We start from the raw sequence: 18,263 nt of genomic DNA on the forward strand, positions 1-18,263 counted from the left end.
GATTGATTATTGAAAGACAAGCTAATTGATCTCAGTGCGTTTTAGAAATCTGTCAGGAAAAGGGGGGGGATTTGATAATCGTCTAATCTTTCATCCTTGTCTCTGAACTATTACCGGCTTGTTGGACCGAGCGCCCCCCCCCCCCCCCCGCCCTCCCCCCCTGCTCCTCTCTCCTCCTGTCTTCAGCTTTCTGTCTCTGACCCGAACCCGGCTGAACTCTTGATTCTGTGCACCAACCGGCGGCCCGCTCGCATCGCGGCGGTGAAGGTGTTCTCCAGCGGCGGACAGGAGGTCAGAACCCCCCCCCCCGCAGAACCCGCCGGGCCCATCAATATTCACAGACCTTGTCGGTTTTCGGTGCGGCCTGAAGTCGCAGCGGATCTTTCTGTCGTTCGGCGTGAACCGAGCGCCACATTTAGTTTCTGCCGAGCGCCTCCTTCCTGTTCTCAGCTTCCCTCCGATGTCCCGGTTCCTCCCGGGCCTGAATAATTAAGGCCGCCGGTACTTCGGGTTTGCGAGTGAACGCTTTGTGGAGACGCTCGGATGAACGGCCTGGTGTCGTGCTGCAGAGAGAGTGCTCCTGCATGAGGTCGTCCGTTTGGCTCGCTCAGCTCGGCCCGGCGGAAGCCGTGCCCTTGCATGAGGTGACGGCGCCACGTAACCGCCCCCCGGAGAGCCCCCCCCCCCCAGACCTCGCTCCCACCGGTGGGCTGGTTCACACGTGCTGCAGAGTCTGTCCTGCACATAAATATCCAAATGGGCCACATGGGAGGAGAGAGGAGGCGGGAGGAGAGAGGAGGAGGAGGAGAGAGGAGGCGGGAGGAGAGAGGAGGCGGGAGGAGAGAGGAGGAGGAGGGAGGAGCGAAGAGGCGGAGAGAGGAGGAGGAGGAGGGAGGAGAGAGGAGAAGGCGGGAGGAGAGAGGAGGAGGAGAGAGGAGGAGGAGGGAGGAGGAGGAGGGAGGAGCGAAGAGGCGGGAGGAGAGAGGAGGAGAGAGGAGAGAGGAGAAGGCGGGAGGAGAGAGGAGGCGGGAGGAGAGGAGGATGAGAGAAGAGGCGGGGGGAGAGAGGAGGAGGAGAGAGGAGGGGTGCAGTCGGACCTCTCCGGCTTTACGAGCGCTGACTCTGGGATCGCCATGGCGACAGAATGTGATTGGGCTCTCTCTGCCTGTTAAGCAGAGGAATCAGGTGAGGCCCCCAAGCGTGACCCCGCCCACCCCCATTTACCTCTCAAGGTAAGGTTAAAACTGTTTCTATGTGCAGACGGGATCAAAGACGGCGTTGATGTGAAACACGCTAATCCACATTTCTCTCCAGCGCCCCCCCCGCCGAGCGGCGGCCGATGTTTTATTGATGAAACCGCGGCGCTCCGACATGTCTCATTATTTTTTCACGTTTACAGCGAGAACGTGAAGTTCCACAGCGAGTCCTCCACTCCCGTTTAATCCCGGTCGCGTTGTCCTTCCTTCCCAGACGTCCATGAGGCGGGACGGGGAACGCCAGACGTTCTGGAAGTCTGACCCAAACAGAACGTTCCTGTCTGTGACCGAGTCCCGCCTGTTAAAAGCGTTGGCCACTAAATATTTCACCTTCCCTCCAAACCCTCAGCCGGCGAAAACCCAAAGTCTCTTGAGAATCGGCGTTTCCTAAAAAATGAGACATCTTCCATTTCCTTAATGTTGCCATGGCGATCATGTCGTCTAACTAGTCACCCATCTGGATAATGGGTCAAACATGGACGCTTCTGGGACCGGCTCGCACAGGATCCAGGTTCCTGCGTCTGGACCGAGGCTTCGTAGCCCGGAGGAGGGCTAATCCTAGCATCACGTCAGAACTCTGTGGGCCGAACCCGCAGCCAATCGGAACCAACCTCAAACGAAATCGCAATCAAACAGCTGGGGAAGTGCTCCCCCCGGAGGTGGAACAAAGGGCGGAGGTGCTGCTGCTTTATTTCCGGCTCCTGGAGGAGTTCTTGTCGAGGCTCCAAAGCACCGGAGATTGGGAATGGTCTTCGGGTCGATGCCGCTCTGCCGTTCCTCCTCCTCTGAGCAGGGAGGCGCCGAGGAGCCGATCGATATCTTATCGTATAGATTATAGACGGAGCGGCGTTGATGAACTCTGAAGTGATTCTGTGCTGCCTGCCGGTGATCTGTTGATCAATGAGGCACTCTGATCAGTTTATTGACCTCATCAGTAGCAGATCAATGATGCAGAGAGGGGGGGGGGGGGACATTAGTGGGACGCTCCGCCGTGCTCGTCCTGCACGGAAGTGAAAGACGGATTCTACTCGAGTTGATGAAATAAAATGAGCCGTGGATAAAGAACCCACTGAGCACTTTAATCTCTTCATCTCTAAACAGGCGGAGAGGAGGCGGAGCCAGAGGTGAAGGAGGAACCCGGTCCGGTCTCTACCTGAGCTGGTTCAGCACCTGCTTAAGAAGATCCAGGGCTAAACTCAGGATCTGCCTCGGGACTCCCAGGAGGACCAGGAAGTAGATAAAACACAAACGGCTAAATATACCTTTTAAGTCAGAGAACTTCTTTAAACTTGCTTCAGACTCTTCTCCGACGTTAGTGGAGCGTTCTCTGGGAACATTACTCTGGGAACGTTACGCTGGGAACGTTACTCTGGGAGCGTTCTCTGGGAACGTTACTCTGGGAACGTTACGCTGGGAACGTTACTCTGAACGTTACTCTGGGAACGTTACTCTGGGAACGTTACGCTGGGAACGTTACTCTGGGAACGTTACGCTGGGAACGTTACTCTGGTAGCGTTCTCTGGGAACGTTACTCTGGGAACGTTACTCTGGGAACGTTACTCTGGGAGCGTTACTCTGGGAACGTTATGCTGGGAACGTTACTCTGGGAACGTTACGCTGGGAACGTTACGCTGGGAACGTTACGCTGGGAACGTTACGCTGGGAACGTTACGCTGGGAACGTTACTCTGGGAACGTTACGCTGGGAACGTTACGCTGGGAACGTTACTCTGGGAGCGTTACTCTGGGAATACCTACATAAGGCTTATTATTTTTGCTCTAAGATTCTTGAGAAACTTTCTAGCTGAAGTGCGTTAAACATAAACTAACTTTTCTCTGTTTGGATGCTGTAGAACGTTTTCCATCGACGCCCCCCCCCCCCCCCCCCCCCCGTTCAGTCTGCTTCTTGTTATCTTGTATTGCCCCCCCACCACCTGTTCCTCCAGCACCCCACGCCTTCTCCTCTGGGGAGTGTTATTCTCCTGATTTTACTCTAGAATAATAATTTCTTCTTTTCGTTGGGAGCAGATTAAACTGGCAGAGCTGTAACGAGATGCCCTTTTACTGCAGCAGTAGGAGTCGCCATCTGCCTCCATCTGTCGTCTCATTCCAGGACACCTACACACACACACACACACACCTACACACACCTACACACACACACACACACATACCAAACAGCCCACCCAGCAGCGAGTGTCCTGCAGGGGGGGTCCTCTGAGTCCACGCCAAAACCGGACAACGCGACTACAAGATCGTTGGTGTTAAGATCAAAGGTGCGCAGCCCACTCAGGTGTCTGCGGGACGGTGGACGTACGTCCCTTCAGTAGTGGGACGGTCTTTAAGGGACAGGATGTGCTCCAGTCCCCTTCTCTGTGACCCGCAGCGCCGCCCTGGTGTGCGTTCACGTGAATACCTGTATTAAGGACCGGCATGAAAGCCGTGCCATCGGTCAGCTCATCAAATATTGAAGGTGCGTCTTCAGACCCCGTCCAGCGTGCGGACACACACGCACACACACACACACACACACACCTACCTACACACACACACGTACCTACACACACAGTAGTTCAAAGACTGTTGCTGTGGTATGAAGCACATATGGATATTTACATATGAAGCCTCACCTTGAATATTGTGTGTGTGTATGTGTGCGTGTGTGTGTGTGTGTGTGTGTGTGTGTGTGTGTGCGCGTGCGTGTGTGTGTGTGTGCGTGTACAGTGTCTTTGTCTGATGGACTTCATGCTCTTATAATAAATTCAAGTTGTTTCTGAATTATTTATGACCTGTTGGTTTTTTGCTGCTTCACCTTCTCTGATCCCGTTAATGTTCTCTCCCTCTCTCTCTCTCTCTCTCTCTCTCCCTCTCTCTCTCCCTCTCCCTCCCCCTCTCCCGCTCTCTGATTGGTTAGGATTATAGTTAAACCCCCAGGATCAGTGTCACACCTGTGGTCCCACGCTGGAATGGAGAGGCGGTCCGGATGGGTTCGGATCCCGAAGAACGACCGGAGTTTCTCCGGGCTGCTGCTCCTGGGAGGGGGGGGGGGGGGGGGGGTCGTTGCTGTGATTGGCTCCTGCTGTGAAGCTCAGCCTTTGTCCCTCACAGGGAGACGGGGGGGAAGGAAGGAGGAGCAAACAGCTCCGCTATTGGCCGAGCCATGTGTGAGAGGGCGGGGCTTAATGTGGTGGTCGGGAGCTGCTGCATTCAGCCTCAGTCTTCAGGAGGAGCTGAAGAGGGAGCAGGGTTTTAGTTCTCCTCACAGCCCGGGCAGGGGGAGCTGTCCCGGGGCCGGACCGCGCACGGATCCGCCTCCTCCTCCTCCTCCTCTGCAGTCTCCACTCGGCTCCGTCTGCTCCTGAAGGAGGACTGGATGGGAGGCGCAGCCCTCCTCCTCCTGCAGAGCTCCTCTTCGGTCCCCGGGTGGATTTCTGAATGGTTTCTGAAGCTCCTGGATTGAGATCCAGACGGATCCGGGACGGAACAACTTACCGACAGGTGAGGGATCAGCAGCCGGGTGATGCTGAGTGTGTGTTGGGTCCGGGTGACCCGGGTGTTGGATCAGGTCCCAGAACCCCCCCCCCCAGCATGCTTCAAACACACCAGATGTTTTCGTGTGTCGGTCCATCGTTACCTGCGGTTCTGTGTTTGCCTGAAAGATTCTAACTTTTACTGACGAAGCGTTTCGATGACCCGGTTCTTCTCGATCCGGCACTTTACCGGATCAGTCCACAAATGACCCATAAAACACAGCGCGAGTCACCCTCCGCTGCCCGTCTCCTCTCATCTGACTGATCCGGTCCGTTCAGCGACCCGGTTCTGGGCCGTTGATCGTCTTCATCTGATAACAAAACATTCTGAATGGACTCGAATGTTCAGTAGAAAGAAGGAATCGGTCCAAAGATCCGGGTCCTCATCCGGGTCCAGAAGGATTCTTTATCGTTGTGGGACCAGATTTAATCTGATAATCATTGATAACATCTACAATCACACACGTCAGAGTCTGATCCGGATCCGGGTCACGGTCTGGATCTGGTGATCCAGATTATAAATGACGGTAACGATGTCTGGTTGAGACCGGGCCTCGGGATCCGCCCTCTCCGTCACCGGTGGCATCGATTAAACGCTATTGATCTGTTAAAAGGTTTCCCACACGAGGCGAATAAGAGGATGTAGAAACGACTCGCTTGGTTCCGTTTGGTTCTGCGTCGGAAACGGGTGAACGTTCGGACGGAAGGAACACCTGCAGGTCTCGTTTTGGCGTTAATCCGACAACGGTCCTCCGGAATGTCTGGAATGTCACCGAACACCATCCGGGAGGAACGACCTGAAAGAAACAGCTGGCTGTCCCCGGACCGGCGACCCGATGGGCCGTCAGGAGAAGAACCAAACGCCCGAAGAAGAAGGAGACTAGTTTAAAACACCTGAAGAAGAAGAGACTAGTTAAGAACACCTGAAGAAGAAGAGACTAGTTTAAAACACCCGAAGAAGAGACTAGTTAAAAACACCTGAAGAAGAAGAGACTAGTTAAAAACACCTGAAGAAGAGACTAGTTTAAAACACCTGAAGAAGAGACTAGTTTAAAACACATGAAGAAGAGACTAGTTTAAAACACATGAAGAAGAGACTAGTTTAAAACACATGAAGAGACTAGTTTAAAACACCTGAAGAAGAAGAGACTAGTTTAAAACACATGAAGAAGAGACTAGTTTAAAACACCTGCAGAAGAGACTAGTTAAAAACACATGAAGAAGAAGTTTAAAACACCTGAAGAAGAGACTAGTTAAAAACACCCGAAGAAGAGACTAGTTTAAAACACCTGAAGAAGAAGAGACTAGTTAAAAACAACTGAGATGCTCAAAGAGGATAAAATGTTGGTTTCTTTCTTGGGAAACAAGGATCTGGTCTTCGCTCTAAATGTTCGATGCGCTCCTCTTCCTTCTCCTCCTCCTTCTCCTCCTCTTCCTCCTCCTCCTCCTCCTCCCTGGGCGTCATCCAACCAGCTGTTAGGACTTTGACACTCGACTGCTTCTCGCCCCCAAAAACGAATCCTGCTTCTCGCCCATTGGGCAGACGATCTGATGATGATGATGATGATGATGGTCGCTGTACCTACTTCTGGGTTTTCGGTCCATCGCACCTCCCAACCTTTAAATATTCCTCCCTCTGGGAGGTGCGCTGAAGCAACGCGGGGAGGACCAGCGGCTCCAGGAGCTGTGAAACCAGATTTAGAAAATGAGAAACCTCATTTACATTCGCTCAGCGGACCCTCGAGTGCGTGACGGGAATTCCTGCCGCCGCCGCGCTTCACCTGGAGCGCTTTATGCTAACGCTGCCGTTAGCGGCGGGAGCGTCGGAGCGCTATCGTAGCGAGGAACCTGGTTCTGGATCGCTGATGCAGATGTGTTATTGATAGGGGGTGGTGGTGGTGTTGTTGTTGTGGAGGTGTGGTTTGTGATGTCATCAGGGCGAGCTCACCTGAGGCCGGTGGTGCTACGATGGTGAACCTTCTGGAGAACTTTCAGAATTCTTCCGCTGGGTTTAAGTTGAGTTTAAAAATCACTTAATGACGATGTGAATATTGGAACAGCCTCCTTTAACGGCGATTTGAATGACTGCTAGCACCTTGCTAACATGCTAGCAGCAGGGTGCTAGCTGAATGGATGATCAGTTTCAGCGTCCTGGTTCTGATTGGTCACGGCGTTGTTGACGTGTTTACAGCCTCTGATGTAAACAACGTTTGGATGCGTCTGGGCTTCCTACAGGTCTCCCTGGTTCTGGTGGTACCGCCGAGGCTGCAGAGCAGAAAAGTGGACCTAAGCATTAAACATGTCTGATCAATATTTGTAATATGTTGTAAAATATTAACGGTGCCGGTTCTGCTGAGCGGGCCTAAATGTTCTCTGGACCATATTCCTTATGGATGCTGGATGGAATGATGGATGCTGGATGGATGGATAATGGAAGGATGGATAATGGAGGGATGCTGGATGGATGCTGGATGGAATGATGGATACTGGATGGATGCTGGATGGATGGATGGATGGAATGATGGATGCTGGATGGATGCTGGATGGATGGATAATGGAAGGATGCTGGATGGATGCTGGATGGAATGATGGATACTGGATGGATGCTGGATGGATGGATAATGGAAGGATGCTGGATGGAATGATGGATGCTGGATGGATGCTGGATGGATGCTGGATGGAATGATGGATACTGGATGGATGCTGGATGGATGGATAATGGAAGGATGCTGGATGGATAATGGATGGAATGATGGATGCTGGATGGATGCTGGATGGATGCTGGATGGAATGATGGATACTGGATGGATGCTGGATGGATGGATAATGGAAGGATGCTGGATGGATGCTGGATGGAATGATGGATGCTGGATGGATGCTGGATGGAATGATGGATGCTGGATGGATGCTGGATGGAATGATGGATACTGGATGGATGCTGGATGGAATGGTGGATGCTGGATGGAATGATGGATGCTGGATGGAATGATGGATGGATGCTGGATGGATGATGGATGGATGCTTCCTCTCTCCTTTTCTAAACGCTGATTTTCGCCCTTTAAGCGGCGCCGATCGCCACTCGCTCCGTTCCATCCTCGTCTTCGTCTTCGTCTCCGGCCGATGAAGGTTTCTGCATTGACCTCCTTTCTGAACATTAGCTGATCCGCTGCAGGCTAACAATCCCCGATTCCCTGTGATTGATCTCCGATCACGATCGGCCGGCTGCGTTTGTGTTCCAGTCCAGATCGTCCCAACGGGTCCGGTTCTGCGTTCTGACGTCTTCATCGCTGCCGCTGATGAAGACTGCGGGCGGCCGTTGACCCGGCGCATTAACGGGGCCTGGGGGGAGGGGGAGGGGTTTTGACCCGGCATTTGAATGCTGGTGTCAGAGGATTTCAGCCAATCGTGGAGCAGCAGTCGGTTTGTGTTACTCGGACCCGGCGCCTTCAGCAGCTCCACTCTGGGTTCTGAGAGGAGGATGTCGGGTCCAGGACGGCTCCGGGACCCAGCGGTCCAATCAGTGACCTACTTGAAACGTTTTTACTGGGACACATGAGGTCAGTCTGTCCCCGAGAGCGTCTCTGGCCTCGTTCACGACGGATGGATGGATGGATGGATGGATGGATGGATGGATGGAGTGATGGATGGATGGAGTGATGGATGGATGGCGTGATGGATGGATGGAGTGATGGTTGGATGGATGGATGGATGGATGGGTTAACTTTGGAATCAGCAGAATTGGATCATGGTGGTTCTGTTTGATCCACTCCGGTCCGGTGTGGGTGGGTGGGGTTGATGCTACACCTGGTCCGGTGTGGGTGGGTGGGGTTGATGCTACACCTGGTCCGGTGTGGGTGGGTGGGGTTGATGCTACAACCGGTCCGGTGTGGGTGGGGTTGATGCTACACCCGGTCCGGTGTGGGCGGGGTTGATGCTACACCCGGTCCGGTGCTGTGGGCGGGGTTGATGCTACACCCGGTCCGGTGTGGGTGGGGTTGATGCTACACCCGGTCCGGTGTGGGCGGGGTTGATGCTACACCCGGTCCGGTGTGGGTGGGTGGGGTTGATGCTACAACCGGTCCGGTGTGGGTGGGGTTGATGCTACACCTGGTCCGGTGTGGGTGGGTGGGGTTGATGCTACACCCGGTCCGGTGTGGGCGGGGTTTATGCTACACCCGGTCCGGTGCTGTGGGCGGGGTTGATGCTACACCCGGTCCGGTGTGGGTGGGGTTGATGCTACACCCGGTCCGGTGTGGGCGGGGTTGATGCTACACCCGGTCCGGTGCTGTGGGCGGGGTTGATGCTACACCCGGTCCGGTGTGGGTGGGGTTGATGCTACACCCGGTCCGGTGTGGGTGGGGTTGATGCTACACCCGGTCCGGTGTGGGCGGGGTTGATGCTACACCCGGTCCGGTGTGGGTGGGGTTGATGCTACACCCGGTCCGGTGTGGGCGGGGTTGATGCTACACCCGGTCCGGTGTGGGTGGGTGGGGTTGATGCTACAACCGGTCCGGTGTGGGCGGGGTTTATGCTACACCCGGTCCGGTGCTGTGGGCGGGGTTGATGCTACACCCGGTCCGGTGTGGGTGGGGTTGATGCTACACCCGGTCCGGTGTGGGCGGGGTTGATGCTACACCCGGTCCGGTGCTGTGGGCGGGGTTGATGCTACACCCGGTCCGGTGTGGGCGGGGTTGATGCTACACCCGGTCCGGTGTGGGTGGGTGGGGTTGATGCTACAACCGGTCCGGTGTGGGTGGGTGGGGTTGATGCTACACCTGGTCCGGTGTGGGTGGGGTTGATGCTACACCCGGTCCGGTGCCTCCACCATTGGCTCGCTGCGAGGCTGAGCGTTAGCGTTAGCATTAGCCTCCCTTCTTCTTCTTCCTCTGCCTCCAGCCTGACGGTATTTTTAGCGCTCTCTTTGTGGGATGTGTGTGAACGCACCTTTTGCTCACACTCGTGCTGTGATTGGGTCAAGCGGTTCCGTGGCTGCGATTCGTGACGCTGTCGTAGCGGCTGAAGCAGAGCGTGAAGCTTCCAGTAAAGAGCTGCAGGATGTCGTGGACAAAAGCGGGCCTGGTTCTGGATCGGGTGGATCTGGTTCTGGATCAGGTGGATCGGGTCTTCCCCTCCTGGCCAAACATTCTGTCCTTTCCTGTCGACACAAACGTTTCATCATTTGAAATCAGTTCATCAGAAGAGGAGAGTATTTGGATCTTTTTACCCCCCCCCCCTTATCTGGTACCAAAACCAGGATCCGTCCCAGAGTCCCAGAACTCATCGAAAACTCTCTTATCTCCGCTCGCTGATAGCGCCTCCTGCTCCGACAGTTCACAAATCAAATTTACCCCAAAATGTGAGAACAGCCTCTCTGGATCAGCTGACCGGGCCGGGTTCTGGAAGGTACCCCAGCACGAAGGCCCGACAGGCCTCTGGCTGGAGGGTGGGGCCTGTCCCGACAGACGGGGATCGGAACCAATGAGATTTAGAACATGTCTGCAGATCCGTGTCTCCCTGATGGACTCCTGAGATGAAAACAAAAGAGAAGGAGCCACACCGGGCAGTGCTCCTCCTCCTGCGCCTCCTCCTGCGCCTCCTCCTGCGCCTCCTCCTCCTCTTCCTGCGCCTCCTCCTCCTCCGCCTCCGCCTCCTGCTGGGACTGAGCAGCTTTAATGGCTTCTGTTGTTTGATGCCATCAGAAGGCCATTAGCACGCATTAGCAGCAGTAAAGCAGCCAGAGACCTCCTGCCGCTCCTCGCACCTCCTGGATGTGGATCCGGATCGGACCGAGACGGTTTGTCACATCCTCCGGTCCGGATCAGGATCCGGGGCCAGGATCTCACGGCCATTCCGACAGGCATCATGTCGCCACGCCGCGTCCCATTCGGCTGCCGGGGAGGAACGAAATAAAGAGGAGATCCACCTTTTGTGGAGGTGTCTGGACCTCCTCTCTGCCTCCCCACATGAGGAGTTCTAATCTGAGCCCGGACAGAACCACCGAATCCACGGCTGGGGGAACTTCGTAGAATAACACAGCGCTCCCGTGTCTCTTCTCCGGGGCCTCCAGCTCCTCCTCCCCAACGTGGGAGCATTTTGTGTGCTCCTTCGGTTAGCCGCTAGCTGCCGCTAGCTGCTGCTAACGTCTTTTCCCGGTGGTTCCCGTTGGGGTGTGTAGGAGCTGCTCCTCCGTCACACCCACTCTGGGATTCTCGTCTTCCGTGCGGCGAGGAACAAACGCGTTCTTCTGTGCGAGTGCAACCCGGTTCCGTTAGCCGGGAGGAGAACGTGTTCATGCGTGAAATCAGCCACGCCAGCAGAACCGGACGGATGAACGTGAGGAACCCTTCGGGAATGTTTGGTTCCACTTAAACGCTGATGCAGCGAGGAGCACGGCTCCGGGTTCTGATCCACCTGAGGACCTGGGCCCGTCCTCCCATACAAAATCAGACTTTGTGGGTCAGATTCCGAAATGGAATGTTTGGAAGTGAATGATTAAAATCTGAGTTCAATCACATGACGTCGGCTCGCAGAGGAACGCTTCCAGATTCTTCTCCGTTTGCTGATAAGCCTCCTGTTCTTCCTCCTCCTCCTCCTCCTCCTCCCTGAAGGTGATACCGGGTCTCCTGCAGTGTTTAACAGAATAAAATGAACATTTCCTCTCTTTAATGGAACTCTACTCCCATCAATCAGGATGATTGGAATCAGATCCACGGTGCAGCAGTCAAGCGCGCAGCTAATGTTAGCGGGCCAGCTAGCTGCGGACGTCCTTTCCGTTCTTCATCCTGTTTAACTGCCCCCCCCCCCCCCCCGTCTGTTTTGGGCAGTAGTTTTAACTTGTGTTTGCCGAAATGTCCTTGAGCACCGAATGAAGCGATGAAGCTCTGCTAACGCTAGCGGCGGCGGCGGCGGCGTGGCTCACAGCTCCTCTGATGTCGTCTTCCGTTTGACGTTTCTACCAAACATTTTGTTCTGAAGAAGCTCCGGAGCCAGAGACCTCCGACGTTCAGGTGAGCTGAGCTCCTCCTCCCCCTCCTCCTCCTCCTCCTCCCGCTCTGTTGCTGAAGGCTCCCTGAAGACGGATGTTCTGATTTGGCTCTCGGCCGCGTCTCAGAGAGGACAGGCCTAATTTCAGCGCTGGTGGGATTGCGGTTTGGGAGCAGTGGGAGCGCGAGACGGCATCCTCATCCCGGAGAGATGAAAGCGATCCGACCTTCATCCTCACAGCGGATTATAGGAGTCGAGGCAGGAACAGGCAACCAGCTGAGAGGTCATGTGACGTGCTGCGGGGCACCTGGGCCTACGGGACGCTTGTTTAATTAGGCTGTGTCCCCGGTCGGGGTCTTTGCCCCGGGGGTCGTCTGTCAGGTTCAGAGCTGAAACATTCTCCTCGTCAATGAACCCGATGAGAACGAACGTTATTGATTCCTCATTTCTCCCGTGAACAAATCAATCGATGCTGAAGAATCCTCCGACGTTCTCCTTCACGCTGAGGAAGCGGCATCGATGGGTCTGAAGCTCCTAGCCGCAGCTAGCCGCAGCTAGCCGCAGCTCCTCCTGGCCACACCTCCCCGTCCTCTTCGTCGCGGCCGGTAAATGATGAGGCCTCCTGTGACATTTGTTGTGACTGCAGAAGGAATGAAGGAGGAGATTGATGGAGAGACGAGCACAGATGGGGGGGGGGAGACGGGGAGCCGTATCGGGGAGCCGCACGCCTCCTCCTCCGGCTGAATCTGTTCCCGCCTCCTCTCCTCCTCTCACACCTCCAGCAGATGTTGAGCGAAGGAAAGTCTCGTCCTTATTTTGGCTTCCTGACGCTCAGCTGCTGGTGACTCGCTGGGACGGGACCGGAGTCCATTGGACCGGGGGGGGGGACCACGAGTCTCCGCCTGGTTCTGGACTGAAGTGGGCGGGCCTGGAGTCTGGGTGGAGGCTGTTTTTAAAGATTCTTCATCCTCCTCTCAGCTGCTAGCAGCTCCGTGGATAGCGGCTAACTCTTCATCAACCTCAGCAAAGTGATGCTATTAAAACATGATGCTAGTAGCAGTTAGCAGCTAAAGCTAAGAATAAAATCGAAACGGAAACGCTCGATCAGAAGAAGCCGCATTAATGCGGAGTAGAAAAAGGTGCAGACACACATCTCCTGGATTCCAATAGAACCTCTGACCCGCTGCAGCAGCAGAGAACGGTGTGTGTGTGTGTGTGTGTGTGTGTTATTATATACACAGTCGGTGTGAGTGGGCGGAGCCAGAGGGCAGTACATGTTTACAGCGAGAGAGATGTAGCGAGCGCAAACAAACTCTGATCAGCTGTTCAGTCTTTTTTTCTTCAGGTTTGGATTTCGCGATAATTCATCGTAAAAACTTCGGACAATCATTTAAAGTTACCTTCTTTAACTCCGGGCTGACTTCTCCGTTTCTTGCACATCTCTTCAGTAACCATGGAAACAAATGGAGTGGAGTTCATAAAAATAACATCCGCCTCAGAGACGTTGAAACATGGTGTGATGCTCTAGCTTGTTAGCGTGGTGCTAGCATCAGGAAACAGGTTTTCATTTTGCTATCGAACTACGAAAGACACAAAAAACGTTTTGTGTTTGCGTTTGTTGGAATTCAGGTGCAAAAGCAACTGTTCACAACGAACTAATGTGAAACAGTCCAGGTTCACATGGTGAAACGGTCCAGGTTAGCATTATCAGCTGGCACAAAAGCCACAACAAGCTAGCGTGCTAGCATTAGTTGAGGCTTTTCCGTGGAATGATGCCGGACGAAATGAATCTCATCCGGAGCGTCTGGAATGTCCTCAGCGGCTCCTTCTCTGTCTTCACCTCCTCTTGTGTCTGTCTCTGGTGTGCAGTAACTCCCCCTGACCTCTGACCTCATAACAGGGAGACACGTGCTGTAATGCTGTCCGGACGAGGTCACCGGCTCCTCTCCAGACAGCGGGCAGGATAGGAGGTGCTGTTTTTGCTGGTGCGTCTTTGACCTCCTCACCTGTGTGCTAACGTGAGTTTTCTCTCAGAGGAGTCATTCGGCCTCTTTGCCCCCCCCCCCCCCCCATCTGTCAGATTGTTTTCGGGGCTGCGGTTGCTGAATCCCAGACTCATGGGACGGGTTGTTGTTTTGAATAATGATTGTTGTCTCATCTTTATTTAATCCATCATATTCTAAATCTGTCCCTGCTACTGTCTCTGTGTCTCTTCATGTTTCTGATGTACTGAAATACGTTTATGTCCAAAATACAGTTCAAGTTCACACAGTGAAACAGTCCAAGTTCACACAGTGACACAGTCCAGGTTCACACAGTGAAACAGTCCAAGTTCACACAGTGAAACAGTCCAGGTTCACACAGTGACACAGTCCAGGTTCACACAGTGAAACAGTCCAGGATCACACAGTGAAACAGTCCAGGATCAAACAGTGACACAGTCCAGGTTCACACAGTGACACAGTCCAGGATCACACAGTGAAACAGTCCAAGTTCACACTGTGAAACAGTCCAGGTTCACACAGTGAAACAGTCCAGGTTCACACAGTGACACAGTCCAGGATCACACAGTGAAACAGTCCAGGATCACACAGTGAAACAGTCCAGGATCACACAGTGACACAGTCCAGGATCACACAGTGACACAGTCCAGGATCACATGGTGAAACAGTCCAGGATCACACAGTGAAACAGTCCAGGATCACACGGTGAAACAGTCCAGGTTCACATGGTGACACAGTCCAGGATCACACAGTGAAACAGTCCAGGTTCACATGGTGACACAGTCCAGGATCACACGGTGAAACAGTCCAGGATCACACGATGACCGAGCCTTTCTCTGAAGCTGCGCTTCTGGGGAGGAAACCAGAGCTGCAGCCTCCCTGCAGGGCCACTCCGCTGATCTCTGTCCCTGATGAGGGCTCCGTTAGCTCGACGTGCTACGACGTGCTACGACGTGCTGCGACTGGTCGCGGCCGTGTGATCCAAATGCTTCAAACACTGAAAAACAGAGGAGTTCCCGTGTTTGGTAAACTTACCGGATTCTAAAGCTGACGTCCCATAATGCAAACATTAATGTTAATGTGCAGCAATAGGAGATTTACCAACATATTAATGCTCAATGAAATAATACGTCTGGCTTCATTGGCTGCAGCCATCCAATCAGAACGCTTCTTTCGCAGCTTTCAAAGCTCTCCATTACCCCGGTAGTGTGAAAGGTGTTCGGGTCGGTGCTGACAGATAAAAGAATGATGGACACAGGAATACTTAACAAGCTTGTTTATCAGGTCCGCTGTTTTGAAGCGCGCGTCAGGTCCTGTAACAAAAGGTGACACCGCTCCTTTCTCCACCTTACTCCTCCCATCAGCGTGATGGAGCTGGAGGAGGAGGAGGAGGAGGAGCAGTAGAAAGAAAAGGAGGGCAAGAAGTGGTGACAGGGACAAAAGTCTGCAGAGAGAGAGAGAGAGAGAAAAGGTCTGGAGCTTATTGTTGAAGTCGGAAAGAGGAGTATTAGAAGGAGGAGGAGGAGGAGGAGGAGGAGGAGCGCTCCATGCAGCTGAAATTTGACTTGAGACGCAGTCGGAGGAAACAGGTAGGAGAGGAAGCAGCGCCGCGACTCCGTATGCGTTGTTTGTGTGTTTGTGGGTCGAAGGTCTGAATCAGGCTGGAAACATAAATAAACGAGCTCAGACCTCCCCCAAGCAGCTCGTCCCCCCTCCTAACTGGATCTACACCGTCCACACGGTGATCTGGATCAGCACCAGAAGGTTCTAGATTGTTCTCGGTATCTTTAAACACCAACATGAAAAGTCAAAGTGAATCAGAGCTGATGTTTATTTTTAACTGATTCCTGAATCCATAAATGGATTTAATGTTAAAATGTAATATTTGTTCCTGACCTCATTCTGGATCAGAACCAGGAGACGTGTTTCATGATGGTTCAGATCGGACCCCTTTGTGACTCTTTATGATTTGTAGCGAATGAATTGAATGCATATTTTACAAGATACAATTTCTTTTAAAGCCTCCATTATAAGTAAATGGGAAAATCCAGATGTTTTTGTATCCAAACGGGAATCCGAATCATCTCAGAATTTAACGGATCTAAGTTAGACCAAGAACCATCTTCAGATTTTTATCATCAAGATCCATCCAGCAGTTTTTCTGTAATCCTGATAAAAGACAGACAAACAAATCCGTTGACGCTCCGATGTGATGATGATTATATTTATTAGATAGAATGTTAGAGTACAAGTACAGTCACACAGTAGCATGTATTACAGTACAAGTACAGTCAAACATCCTGTCTAAAAAGCCCTTGCCGTCTTGTTTCCGTTGAAAGTCCTTCGTACATAAATCATCGACATTTAACAATACAAATAAAACTAATATTAAAATACTCAATTGATGCAATGTGGACTCAGCTAGAAGACGACGCTCGTTTGAAATTAATTAACATTTCATTAAGATCTGTCTACCTTTCTGAGGTGTGTTGCTAACAGAGAGACAGACAGACAGAGAGACAGACAGACAGACAGGCAGAGAGACAGACAGACAGCCACAGGCAAAAACGTAACCTCCTTGGCGGAGGTAAATATGTACCTGCGTGCTTGTGTGTCGTAGGCCAGAGTTAGGCTGTAAATAACTGCAGTAATACCTTGACATACGAGTATAATTTGTTCCAGGGCCGTAATATAAAATGTCATTTTATTATGAGATTAACTTCGAGATAGTGTTGTGCCGTGCAAGGGAGGGCGGGTTGGACTGTACGTAACACTTTATGCAGTACTTGTACCTTACACGTACTCTTACGTATCGTCGATGTGTACGGCTGGAGGCGGAAGCGTTTTGTGCAGCTGCTGCAGAATCATCACGGGCTGCCTCGTAAAACCCGTCTTCAGCGGCGCTGTCTGTCCCTCACGGATGCCGCGTCAAAAAGGCAGCACGCCTCCGTGTCCCACAACTCACCCTCTATCCATTTACTGACTCTCCTCTTTTATCTTCTCTGTTTCTCTTCACCTCCTCTCTACTTTCCTCTTATTGTTGTTCTTTTTAGCCCCTCCTCGCTTGCTCTTTAACGCCATTGTAGCTTCTTTGGTTGCTCTTAGTGACACCCAGCACACATCAACCTCAACCCCCCCCCCCCCCACCGGAGGTGACTTTTAGGTGCTGCTAAAAGGATCAGCGCTCAGGTTCCTCCTGCAGCAGATGAAGACTTATTTCCTCAGAACCTGAGACAGGAAGTAGAGGTCGGTCCTGTTGGGTCGGTCCTGTTGGGTCGGTCTTGTTGGGTCGGTCCTGTTGGGTCGGTCTTGTTGGGTCGGTCCTGTTGGGTCGGTCTTGTTGCGTCGGTCCTGTTGGGTCGGTCCTGTTGGGTCGGTCTTGTTGGGTCGGTCCTGTTGGGTCGGTCCTGTTGGGTCGGTCCTGTTGGGTCGGTCTTGTTGGGTCGGTCTTGTTGGGTCGGTCTTGTTGTGTCGGTCCTGTTGGGTCGGTCTTGTTGGGTCGGTCTTGTTGGGTCGGTCTTGTTGGGTCGGTCCTGTTGGGTCAGTCCGGTTGGGTCGGTCTTGTTGGGTCGGTCTTGTTGGGTCGGTCCGGTTGGGTCGGTCTTGTTGGGTCGGTCCTGTTGGGTCGGTCCTGTTGGGTCGGTCCGGTTGGGTCGGTCCTGTTGGGTCGGTCCTGTTGGGTCGGTCTTGTTGGGTTGGTCCGGTTGGGTTGGTCTTGTTGGGTCGGTCCTGTTGGGTCGGTCCGGTTGGGTCGGTCTTGTTGGGTCGGTCCTGTTGGGTCGGTCTTGTTGGGTCGTCCTGTTGGGTCGGTCCTGTTGGGTCGGTCTTGTTGGGTCGTCCTGTTGGGTCGGTCCTGTTGGGTTGGTCCTGTTGGGTCGGTCCTGTTGGGTCGGTCTTGTTGGGTCGGTCCTGTTGGGTTGGTCTTGTTGGGTCGGTCCTGTTGGGTCGGTCCGGTTGGGTCGGTCTTGTTGGGTCGGTCCTGTTGGGTCGGTCTTGTTGGGTCGGTCCTGTTGGGTTGGTCCTGGTGGGTCGGTCCTGTTGGGTCGGTCCTGTTGGGTCGGTCCTGTTGGGTCGGTCTTGTTGGGTCGGTCTTGTTGGGTCGGTCTTGTTGGATCGGTCCGGTTGGGTCGGTCCTGTTGGGTTGGTCTTGTTGGGTCGGTCCTGTTGGGTTGGTCCTGTTGGGTCGGTCCTGTTGGGTCGGTCCTGTTGGGTCGGTCTTGTTGGGTCGGTCCTGTTGGGTTGGTCTTGTTGGGTCGGTCCTGTTGGGTTGGTCTTGTTGGGTCGGTCCTGTTGGGTCGGTCCTGTTGGGTCGGTCCTGTTGCGTCGCTACGCTGGTTTTTGCCGTTTTTATCTGAGTTGTGTGTTTTCTGTTTCTCTTCAGGTAAGAGGATGCTGCAGGGACCCGGATAGGGACAAAGCCCCACCTGACCCCTTGTCCCCCTTCTTCTCCCCCAGCCCCTGACCCTCACCCCTCAGTGCCACCGTCCCATC

The 18,263-nt window shown here is 53.4% G+C and overlaps 1 protein-coding gene across 1 annotated transcript in view; it reads left to right on the forward strand.

Moving 5' to 3' along the window:
- Positions 1-8,149, forward strand: part of LOC137895187 (serine/threonine-protein kinase BRSK2-like) — a 24,670-nt gene extending 16,521 nt beyond the window's left edge. Inside the window, exon 20 of the mRNA XM_068740676.1 lies at positions 8,025-8,149. Coding sequence (XP_068596777.1) covers positions 8,025-8,149 — 125 coding nt within the window. The remainder of the gene's footprint in view (positions 1-8,024) is intronic.
- The last annotated feature ends 10,114 nt before the right edge of the window (positions 8,150-18,263 follow it).

Source organism: Brachionichthys hirsutus, chromosome 1 (assembly GCF_040956055.1).
Source record: "Brachionichthys hirsutus isolate HB-005 chromosome 1, CSIRO-AGI_Bhir_v1, whole genome shotgun sequence".
Lineage (NCBI taxonomy): Eukaryota > Metazoa > Chordata > Actinopteri > Lophiiformes > Brachionichthyidae > Brachionichthys > Brachionichthys hirsutus.